A 12,506-nucleotide genomic window follows, 5' to 3' on the forward strand; every position below is an offset into this window, starting at 1 on the left:
ATATTTCAAGGATTCAGCAGTCAAACAGCAACATGCATATATCAATATGCACGTTTAAGAAAAGCAAACATTACTACAGGTTTTTAAAACCTTTGTCCTTATTTCTATATTAGATAAATAAACCAAACTTCTTCCCATTTAATCTTCCAAATTTGCCTAGCACACCACACAAATGCAATGAAACTCTACAAACAGAAAATGGGAGTGATGATCAGTATTTTGTTTAATAATGTCTAGATGCCGCATGCTGGTAAAGAAGGAGGCTGGCAATTAAAACTTGTGATACCTGCCGAGTTCTTGAATGTTGCAGAGGAAATTATTAGCAGTGTTAGTGTACAAAAGACATTACTCAACCAGATGATGTGGAATTAAATAACTACAGTATAATCTATTGTGGTTATTTTAGGGCATATCTGTTTAGCCTGCTGGGTTTTTTATTACAGATTGTGATGCATTGTGAGGACACCCTCAGTGTATCTTTATTGGCCATTATTTATTTATTTACTTCTTTATGCAGTCTAGTAGTACACTCAGTGCGGAAATAACAGTGCCATGTAGCTTTCTGCTATAGAACATTATTTTTTAGCCTAAGACACTGTCCTGAAATCACCTAACAGCATCTGATTACCGTTAGATATGTTTTCAACAATACATATTAAAGAGCTCCTGCAGGATACTCTAATCTCTGAGGAAGAGCTGTGACAGGTCAGCAAATTACCAATAATATTTCCTGGATGAAAAAGTTTTATATGGAAAGCATGTGCTCCTACAAAACCATGAATAAAGCCCATGTCTTGGTTCTCATATTCCTTTGAGTTTATTTACACAGATGTGCCTGTAGGCACAGAATTAGGAGATCTGCAGATCTTCCACAAGCACTGGCATCCTTCACTGCTGCTGCTGGCAGGACAGACTTCAGTCCAGTCAGTGTGAACTTGATCTGAATGTTGCATCCTATGAAATCCCATTTCTCCAAAACGACAAGGACAAAGCCATAAACCACTGTAAATGTTGTAAAAGAAGCTAAATCACAGAACATTGTTGCTCTGCAAGTGCCACCTGCTGCTTTGGAACGGTACTGCAGACATTTTAAATGACAATATTTATTTAGTAGTCGATTTTAAAAATCCAGGCTTCCTACTCTGGAAAAAAATATCCTTGGCATAAGATTAAAAGCAAAGCAACACAGGACCGTATCTTTGCTAGGTGACAGCTAATGACTGTGGATCAGGCCTACAACCGAGTATATTGGCACAGACCTGCTGACTTCAGGGGGATCCATGACAATTTATAGCAGTTAAGATATGGCTCAGTAGTTTTGAGAAATGCTATTCATTGTCAAAGTTTTGATATATTTTCCTAGTAACATATTTATGGTACACCAACCCCAGTGAGCACTGCATAAAGCAATTGTTTTCAACCTGAATTTGACAGAGAATCGTATCCTATCAACAGGTAAAAACTGGTGATGTAGTGTGGTATTTTTGCATCAGACCATTGCAGAGTTGGCAGAAGAGACAATATTGGTGGGTATTCTGCAAAAAAAGGCAAGACAGATCTTAAGTAAATAACGAGATGTAAATGTCTAAAATATTCAGTTGATGATAGAGAAAAAAACAAATGCAATATATTTTTCTACAGCATTTCTGTAGTGTTATATGAAGAATTTTAGCTTAGTGCTGTTGATAGCAACTGCAGGACCATATGGGGATAGCCTTCTGTACTATGCCAGAAATTCCAAGCAAGAAAAAAAAATAATCCAAAGCTTTTGTTTCAGTTTGGAATTTGTTGGATGCCAGCTGACAGTTTATATAGACGTGCAGAATGAACAGATTGTTGGGTATTATAGCATAATTTAAATATGTACAGCTTCTCAGGAAAATATAAAGAGTCACTACAATGAGCAATATCTCAGAGTGATTTTTAAGAAACAGCGAGGAGATGTTTGGGCAGAATCTGTTCAAAGCTTGAGTATTCCATTAAATATAGGATATTTTTGGCTCAAAGGAGTTTGCTGTGTAGCCTCTTACATGCATACATTATTATCTGTTCAACAACATACTGTCTAGGCATCTTTGCCTTGAAAAGACCGGACTCTATCAAAAAGAATATGACAAAAATATGAAGAGTGATGGAAGGTAGACTGCAGGTTGTTGGTAGGTCCCTAACAAAACTTTCAAAGGAATTGAAGCACGTTAAGTGACTAAATCCTACAGAAATAAGTGGAGAAGTTCTTAAGCTCTTTTGAAAACTCTGCTTAATGCCTGCGGAATCATAAAGGATGCAATCACAAAGGATCTCTAGAAATCACCTAATCCATCTCCCTCTCTCAAAGCAAAACTATTTTCATTTGGACTTTCAAAATGTGGCCCTTGGTGAGGTTGTCCCATATACGAAAGAGGGTCGCTGAGCAGTCAAGAAAGTGGTCTAGCATTACGTAAGTGCCTCGAGGAGTCAAAGGCTGTCCCTTTTGATCTGATGTCTAGAAAGAGAAATGGGCATAATCTCCTCAACTCTTGGGAGTCATTGACCTGAAATAGCACTAATTCCCTTCGTAGCCCTTGATTGCAGCCTGCCTCTTAAGGAAAGCCATGTTCTTCTAATTAGCTGACTACTGGTCTGGAAAATCTACATGTCCTTTCATAACCAAGAACCTTTTTCAATTAAGTCTGAGAATGTGGACAACGCTAATGTTAGCATACGAATAAAACCCCCAAAGACTTGAAGGGGATGACAGTAGTCCATCTCAAACACATGTGGGAGCGGCTTCAGGGAAGGAGAAAAACCCTCTCTTTTATGTCTTGTCATGCTACGGTTGGGTTTTTCCCTTTGGCATATCTTGAGTTTTCTTACTTTCAGTGCTGTAAAGGGTAGGTTTTTCATAGAGTCATAGACTGGTTTGGGTTGGAAGGGACCTTTAAAAGTCATCAAGACCAAACCCCCTGCAATGAGCAGGGACATCTTCAACTAGATCAGGTGCTTAGAGCCCCATCCAGCCTGGCCTGGAACATCTCCAGGGATGGGGCATCTACCACCTCTCTGGACAACCTGTGCCAGTGTTTCATCACCTTCATGGTAAAAAAATCCTTCCTTATATTTAGTCTGAATCTCCCCTCTTCTAGTTTAAAACCATTACCTCTTGTCCTATCGCAACAGGCCCTGCTAAAAAGTTTATCCCCATGTTTCTTCCAAGCCCCCTTTAAGTACTGAAAGGCTGCTCCCTGGAGCCTTCTCTTCTCCAGGCTAAAAAACTCCAACTCTCTTGGCTTGTCCTAACAAAAGAACAAGGAAGGACATTACTCCCGGTTGTACAAGCACATGCATATAATTCCCTTCACCAGCACAAAAGGATCACAACTGTATTTGATCTGTTCTTGTGAATGAGACCTGTGAATGAGTGAGGAAGACCCAAGCGCTTGGAGAAGGACATCTGGATTCCTTGGTAGGAGTAGGGAAAGGGAAAGTACAAGGCAGCAGCAGAAGGGCTTTCCTGTAATCCAGCCCTCATTGCCTCTCCCTTCACCTCAAACTAATACACATTCTTTTCTATTCAAATACAGCAGAACTAAAAATTTTTCTATGTCTGAATTTTGTTTGATTGAAGAAACAAGAGTATGATCAGCCCCTTGTGTTTTACTGTATCTTCACAGACTTTGTATCAAACCCTTGAAATCTTTTAGCACAACAGTGATGACATAGAAAGCTAATGCCACAAAGAAGTGCTAAATTATGGCACTTTGAAAATTGTAAAGTATCTAGTCCCCAGCCTCTTTTCTCTGAGAATGTAACTGAGAAATGGTCTTTTCCAGGCAGAATTTTGAACATACTACTTAGAGGCAAAAGCAACAAAGCAATTTAAAAGCAACAGAAGCCAGAAACAGAACATAACAAGAACAGAGTCCTTGCAGTCTGTCTTATCTGCTTTTAAGGCAAACATAGTAATAACAGTTTAACATTACCAGCTGTAATGTATATGTGCTAAAACACTTAATGAGAAAGTGTCTTTTTCTATAAATTGACTATTCATACATAGGGTCATTGGGAAATTGCTACATATCCATTTTTTTTTTTTCTGAAAATATACAAAATCTTTAAAAAATGCAAAATACACATAGAAGTCTCCTGATTAATTTTCAAAAAAACCTGAAATACATCCCTGTATTTACATATATTAACTTCATTAGAAAGATCTGATGAGAACAGACATGGGACAAAAATAATCTTCTTTGAAAATCAAGACTGTAATGAGCAAGAAAATGTCGGATTCAGAAATCATTCTCAATCCAGTAGTTAGATTGTTTTAATGATTTTTACAAATGTTATAGCTAGATAGATTTTAGAAATATCCCGTGAATAACATGAACAGGTAAAACTGAAGCAGTTGGCTGTGTTTAATTAACAAGTGGTATATGGCAACTGAAACTGTAGGACAGAGTTCTACTCAGATACTTGGTAAAGGGAGATCAAGATAAAGTTTGAATGATTTTTGTTGATACTTATGTGCAAAGTTCAGCAAGAATTACTTCAGAAAAAAAAATCTGTATTTATTAGTGTTTAAAATAAATAATATTTTCTGCTTGGAATTCATGTGCAATTATACTTTATTAGTTTCTGCTATATTCAAAATTAATGTGATAGAATTATTCCTGCAAATTACTTAGAGAAAAGAATAATCAGGAACACAAAAGAATGCCATGGTACTTTTTGTGCCAATATTCTGCTTTGCACAATAGAATGCCCAAAGTTCAGAAGAGTTTCATTAACTTCGGACATAATTTTATTAAAAGAATAAGCAGAAATTCTGGAAATGACAGTTTATGAATAAATACTCGACCTTTGCTACTTTTGTAAGAAGGAAAAAATACAAATAAAGTTTATGAGTATGTCTTCATGCCTGATGATTTTCTGAGAGATATCCTGGGATCTTCTGTCTTCAACACTAAAAGCTATGCCTTAGAAAAGCTGAAAGGCTATTTCAGCTTTTACAATTATAAATACTTTCTGTGAGGAAAAGTCCTTTCAGAATAGTTTCAGAATCTACGTGGTTCTTTTTGCAAGAAATGCAATAGTTAATGAAAGGAGCTGAGCACAGGTCAGAAAAAGACATGTAGCAACAAACTGATAGATTAAACTAAGACATCTTATCAACAACAGGTGACGTGTCTTGGCAGCTCAAAAATGGATTATCTATGATGTTAACCAACATGCACCAAAAGTTGTGGGCAATCTTGTGTGTTGAATTTGTGTGTGAAATTATGAACAGGTAGAATACTAAACCTTCCCTGAGGTGTCAGGAGACAATGATTTCTACATAAATCAGAGGGGGCTGATCTCCAAGGAAGTACTCAGACCATGCCAGTATGAGGCTTGTAAATGGGCTGATGCTTGTGTTCCATCCCATCTAACTTTGATGGTTATCAGCAGGATCATATCTGGGAATGACACCAAATCATGTAAAAAAACGTGGGTGCAAAGCTCAGCAGCCCACCTGTAAAATGGCACAGGTCATCGTGAACATATCACTTTGGTGCTCTATTATTTGTATTGAGCCTCCAAAGAATGTAGAAGCCAGCATGATGTCTGCTGCTTAGTATTCATAGTCCTCCATGATAATGGATCAGCTCTCACTTTCTGACCACGGCCTCCCATCATACAGGTACATTCTGCTGTAACTGGGAAATCAACGGGAGAGGCAAATGGTGTGGGTGGTCGAGCTTTCACAGGAGCTGGACCTCAATGTAGATCTTGTTCCCACAGGAAAAAGGACCATCTACTAACTGCTTGCAGAGCTAAAACCCAAACTCATACATGTGAAAGGAAACAGAAAGGAAACAGATGACAAAGAGGACAGAAAACAGAAGATATATTTGGTACTATCCAATTAATGTTACAAATGCAGAAATAAGGGGGCTGGCTTGTTTATATGTCTTCAATTAAATGGGAGATGCTCAAAGTCTGAACTGTTAAATACATTCATATATTAAATGCCCTTTTGCTTTGTTTTGCAATTCACTCCTGCTGTGCCGTTGCTGTAAACATGTACACGGGTATCTGTACATATTGAGCCACAGGCGTTTTCGAAGTTCCTCTCATGAGCCTGTCAGTTTTGAATTTTACTTCAGCAGCAATGTCCTGTCTTGTGTGGTCTAAGATAAGTAACTGATTCAAGAGTGTCCTCCTCACAACAATTTTCTGCGGGGCTTGCCGAACGCTGTCTCTTAGGAAAGCACTCTGATGCCTTTCTGTGCTCCTCTGATCCTAGTCTTGAAGTCAAGAGGCCAAGGCAAATGGTCTCCAGCCAACTCAGCTCTATTTTACTGGACACCTGGTGTGTTGTAAAACTTCCGGCTCATTTAGGTTTTTTGTCTCCTAAAACTTGTGGTGACTATCCCTTGGGCTCTTGTGAGAGTCGCCACAGTGAGATGTCCATATTTTCTGCCAACTTCCTTTCTTCTCATCCACTTACACTATATTATCTGTTTCCATATTTCATCCAGTTCTCCTGTCCAAGAATTTACTAAAATACTGGTTAGCTAAGGAAATTCCCAGCATACCATGAATAATTTTCATACAAATGTGAAAGTATAAAAGAACACCTTCCTCTTTGTCTCTAAAGCTCCCCTTCTCCCACATCTACAATGTTCATTTAATACCACTCCCTCTTTTCATTTTTTAACCCTTTCTGCAGATACTTTTTCCATTAATTTTATAATGGCACTATCTCCTTATACTCGCACTTTTTCTGAGCAGTCTTCCTTCTTACACCAGAAAGCATCTTCATGGTACTTTCTACTACAAGTGGGATATCCTTACCGACCCTGACAGTCCTGGTTTCTCTAATTAGACCCAGAGCTCTTCACCTCATGGCCTGCAGATTCCATCAGGACTGAATAGCTCAGCATGGAGTGGAGGAGGTTGGTGGCAAAACCAATGGGTTTGAGAAAATTTGCTCAACAGGACCTCAAGCACAGAGCAAAGAATGACCATCCTGCACTGCCAGCAGTGTTAAGTTCAGAGAACCCTGGAGGATCCCAGTCTTGCACACAACGTTACAGATAATCATAAACAACTCAAGCAAAGCATCACACTAAGCTGCCTACTGAGCAACCGTGTCTGAGCCAGCCCAGGTGTCACTGGCATTGGATATAGAAAAATGAAGGTGGCACTGTCTGTCCCTGCACACCCACTCAGACCCCCCACACTGGGAAAGAACTCTCAGGGGATACAGACAAGGTAAAGGACATTTAGGTATCTAAAAGTAGTTTTTTATATTAGTGTTCGATTAGTTTATTACTTTGATGAGAGTTTACAAATTTGGGAGAGTTAGAAAAACTTTTGGAGGTCACAGACTCGACCAGAAAAAAGGAGTAGAGCAGAGAAATCTGTTTTCCAAAGCTGTTCTTTTGATTTGGCATAGATGAAAATAATTTAAAATTGCTTGTCATCATGGTTATGGTAATATATGCAACTAAATAAATTTTTCAATTTTGAGACAGTAAAATACATTAAAAAAGAATGCAATGAAAGTCTACACCCCTTTTACAACTTAAAACATCTTTTCAAGGAAGTGGGTAACTATAATACTGAAAAGAGTTACTAAACCCACTATATAAGAGAGCAAAAACCATTTTACTTTATCTGTCATCACAAATTATGGGTCAGATTGATTTTGAACACAAAATTGACTCCACATATATAAAGTAGCAGATTTTTAGAGAAAGAAAAAAAGAAATTTGCTTAAGTGGAAATATTTCCTATCACTTCAGCAGGTGTGGAATGCAGAAATACTGACATAAGTCCAGGAGAAACTGGTGGAAATAGTCATAGTTCAGGCACCACAAAAGAAGGACAGAGTCAAATCTGCCAGCAGAATCTCAACTTTTGATTTCAGCCTATTTTTTCATCAACTACAAAGCAAAATAGATGTGAAAAGTTTCTGAAGCCATTGCACTCCTATCAGGAGCAGTGGGAATGCAGCCTACTAGGCACTGGGATTACTGAAACGTTTGGTCAGGTTTCTTTTTTTACAAAGAAAAGTATGAAAGTAAGGTTTATGTTTAAATGCAACCAGTCATTCCAAGCTTGTTTTAAGGATAAGATATTTTTAAGAGGATTTGTTCGCACAAAAGTGAGGTTGCCTTGGCAACTGTTGCTACAGAAAGCCACAGTAATTACTTTCACAAAATCCTTCCTAGTGCTTTCTCCCTCTTAATAGGAATGTGTAAATACCTTGTTTTAAGCTACATTTATCAGAAATATTACTCATCATTGATTCTACCCTTGAGGCATGGGAATCCAAAAGCATATGCTTAAAGCAGGTTGAATAGTGCAAAATCAATTTGCAGACACTTATTTCAAATAAAAAATGAAAGCCAGATCATGCATATTTGCTCTTGAAGTGAAAATTTGAAAAGAATGCAGCATTCTGTTTTCATAGTGCAAGATCTTAATGAATAAACTGTGCCATGTATTCATCTACCTTCAAACATCACACCAATTCACTTTTGAGAACAGCAGGCAGAAGGAATTAACACTGCAATTTAACATACCTAAACTATATTCATGTAAACAGATCTACTGAATCATTGCACAGCTCTGCATTACATACTGTGGACTCATCTGTGCGCCTGGGAAAAGTTTAAGGTCTTTGCTGATCTCTTTATTATGTGGTAGAAATGTTCTCTGATCTCCCTGGCACAGTGTTTGAGATCCCTCATTAGTGATATTTGGCATAGTTCTGCTGACCCCTAGGCTTGCCATCTGATAACTTATCCAATTTTTCTGCTGTGTTTGTTAGAGTAGATGATGTCCATTTAGGCTTGATTCCTCCCTATGGCCTTCCTTGTCTGGTAAATAGTATTTTACCACAGACCTCCCCCTCAGGCCATGTTATTCAGCTTTGGCTTACTGATGTCACAGAATGCATCAGCCACAGGAATGGGCTCTTGCACATTTTGAAATAGGGATAGAAAATAACAGTATTTTGCAAATTATCTCTTTTCATTATCAGAAGAGTATTGTTTTCCCCAAGCCTGCTTCCTGCCTATATGAATGCTGTCCTGAGTTATAGTTGCAAATTACACACTAGGAAAGTCAGAGTTACACTGTGTAACTACAATATGTTCCTTCTTTTCCTTGTCTTGGGTTCTGTAACTTCGAATGTATTTACAAAGCCCCGATGTTAATATTCAAACAGGATATCAACACCCTGTTATGAATACTGAAAGGACTTTGTCACTAGTTAGTTACACACTATTATAAGTGATGGAGAAGTAATGTCAGTGTAGATGTCACTAGAAATCTGGGAAACCAGTATCTTCCATGATGCACTCAAATCCAATCATCCATGCCAGTCCAGCTGGGAGACTAGCAGCATTTAGCACAATGAGTATCAAATATATGTCTTTAACACCTGTCTTCTTGTGATTCCCAGGTGTACAGAGAGGTTAATGTCCTCTAAATAATTAGAATAATTCTTAAATTTTTACTCATCTCCAGTGATTACACAGAGACTTTGCTTCAATGACGTGTATTTTCAGCATTGTAACAATATCAAGGCACTTGAAAATCCAATGTGGTATTCACAAATTTTAATTTTCTACTAGCTTCAGTGATTAACAGCATGACTACTTAAAAAAATAGCTTCATAAGTTATATACATTGAAAAAAATTATGTACCAAATCCTAAATTTTGAAGTCAAAGGGGACATGAAAATTCAAGCCAAATGAGGATCTGCTGTGATGTCTGTTTTAGGCTAAATTAAATACAGCTTTTTAGCCTCTGTTCAGTCATCCCATTTTTATGTAGTTCGACAAACTGAATAATCTGAGGACTTTCCTCAAAATACTCAGGGAAAGACACATACTGCCCTATACTCTCGATTTACCTTTTGATCAATGTATTTGTTTTCTTCAATAGCTGATCTTTTAGAGTGATCACATGAGGACGAAGATGCTGAAGGAAGTCTTCGCAGCAAACAGCTGGTATCTTGTTGCTGGCGATCAATAAACTGCTTCATAAAACTTTCCCTTGTGAACAAACAGAAGATATTAATGGATTAAAACCCCAGGGAGAGTTAATATTTGGTTTTCTTTATGACATGTTACAACCTATTAGCTCTAAGATAACCTCCAGTAAGAAGTTGTACTGGGCTATGGACATACAAATGGACAAAGTGCTGAAACAACTGATAAAATTTAAATCAATTTCTTAAAGAAATCCATAACTGAATTGAGAGGTGGGTGGTTAGCATGTAGTTTTGAAGAAAATAATTTTATTTCTTTAAATAATAATTTAGTTAGTTATTTACCAGTTAAAGTACTAAATATTTGATGTGCCTTTTGCAGTTTTCAGCTCTTCTAAGCTTATTAAACAGCAAGTTGTTATTTAATGTAAATCAAATGCTGACATAATCCAAAGGAAACATACTCTGTAAGAAATTATTTCTTGAAGATTTCAAACAACATCTGTTCATATAACTGCTCTGAATGCCAGTATTAAGGCGCTTCAGCAATTCTGTGCCTCACATATGCCACGTGTAAAACATAAAAGCATTTCTGTTTACAACAAATGTACGTTTATCTTGCTTTATTTTGAGTTTAGTAGAGTTGCCCTATTTTTGGTGCAAATTGTGTCAAAACTAATTTTTATCCGGAGAGGTAGTTCTACATTGTACAACAGCGCAGACTTAAAGGTATGATTTGCTAGTGATAGTCTGAAGTCTGTTTCAGTAGTTAGCATGATTATATGTTAGTCTAGAGAATGTGGGGAAAAACACATCTAGAAAGAAATATCCAAAAAGGCTAAGACTAAGAGAAGAATGCCCTCAATATATAATCAAAACGCATTATGATACTAAAACCAAAACATCTATGACTGCTTCCTTGAGGTGTGGAAGGTTTTTTCATGACTCTTTTGACCAGCAGTATTTCTTCCATTCAGCTAAAATGATACAAATAGGTCAAACCAGTTGCCTCAGCTTCCTTGTGAGATTAATCAAAAGAAACGTAACCTCAGGAGACCCAGAACAAAGACAGCATCTTTCATACCATCCTCCCTCCTGACATGTGCTTGGTGGATACTGGAATGGGCATGACCAGAGGACCTGTTTGGCCAGCCTGGGCTGTTTCACCGGTCTTAGCAGTCTGTATGTGCTACAGAAGCCCTTGGATTTCTGCAAGGGTTTTTTGTGGACCACAGCAAGAATAATTACACGGTAACTTATGATCTAGTAGCCAACCGAGTGTCTGATCCTTTGTTAACATGAGTTTCAGAGGAGAGTGGTGACTATGCAAACACAAAGAGTGGACAAGGTCATCACAGAGTAACTGGTATTGGATGGCCTGTGTTACCATCTCTAACGATTTGCTGCCAGCTGACCTTATCTTTAAAAGGCTACATGAGAATTGATTAGACTGCTAGTTGTCTGTGGCAGCCAAGAACCTAAAATCCACATGGGAGTGGAGAAATAACAACAGACTTTTCAATCATACTGTATTTGTGTCAGTTCCAGTCAATCTAGTTGCTTCCATTATTATGTTATACGGAGTGCTAGGATTATTGTTGTTTTCAAAAGTAAAAATTAGGTAAAACCAAAATGTGATATAATTCTACCAATACTAATTCTGTTTTGTTTCTAATTTTCTGAACTATCTGCCTAACCCACAAGTAAAACAGTTAAATATTTTGGGTGCTACATGGCACCAGGAAAGTTTACAGCATACCAGCAAAGGAAATATTTCAATACCTTATTTTTGGAACGGTGAAATCTGATGGAAGCTTGGAGATTTTCACCATTTGTGGCCTGTTTGGAAATTTCTCAAAGATGCGTAGACGCAATGGAAGCTTCTCCTTTGTATCTGCATTTGCTTCACTTTGCTTTAGCTGAAAAGAGTGAAATGAAAAAAATGACAGAAAGGGAAATTTTGCTTTGTAATATCCAAGCCTTATTTTTCAGAATCCAAATAATAACGGCAACCATTTAAAGAAACAGAAGATGGCAGCAAAGAACTACAGAGGGTAAATCTGATGTGAGTTTATTGCTCTGCTTGTGCTAGAAGCTTACGAGTACCTAACAGCACCATGCCTTTAATTGAAAGTCATAAAATGGGAGGATTGCTGATAATTTTCATTTTAAAATATGAAGCATATTAGTGTCCCATTCAATATGTTTTTTTTTTCTATGTTTTCCTCACGGATCCCTAACACTTTTTATCAAGCAAATAAACATCCATGATCTTTTCTAATTAGGAACATCTTTCTGTCTATGCTGGCAGATCTTTGATATTCAAATAGAACATAGCAATTTAATAGGGAGTGATTTTAAAGGAATCCAGCTCTATGGACATGAAAATAACAGGAAAATTACATTTAGATGAGTATTTTAAGTAATAAAAGTGGACTTCAAAGAATCCATCTACATCGGAAATTCTGATACTAAGCTGCAGCAAATCATATAACAAATGTTGCATTTATAACTATCCACAAACTCTTATTCAATGGAATA

The 12,506-nt window shown here is 37.4% G+C and overlaps 1 protein-coding gene across 5 annotated transcripts in view; it reads right to left on the reverse strand.

Moving 5' to 3' along the window:
- Nucleotides 1–12,506, reverse strand: part of NALCN (sodium leak channel, non-selective) — a 245,206-nt gene that overhangs the window by 45,341 nt on the left and 187,359 nt on the right. For all 5 annotated transcript variants that reach the window (XM_071807107.1, XM_065829703.2, XM_071807101.1 and 2 more), the window contains 2 exons: nt 11,748–11,884; nt 9,888–10,029 (listed from right to left, as the gene is read on the reverse strand). In XM_071807107.1, coding sequence (XP_071663208.1) covers nt 9,888–10,029; nt 11,748–11,884 — 279 coding nt within the window. The remainder of the gene's footprint in view (nt 1–9,887; nt 10,030–11,747; nt 11,885–12,506) is intronic.

This window comes from Patagioenas fasciata, chromosome 1 (assembly GCF_037038585.1).
Source record: "Patagioenas fasciata isolate bPatFas1 chromosome 1, bPatFas1.hap1, whole genome shotgun sequence".
NCBI lineage: Eukaryota > Metazoa > Chordata > Aves > Columbiformes > Columbidae > Patagioenas > Patagioenas fasciata.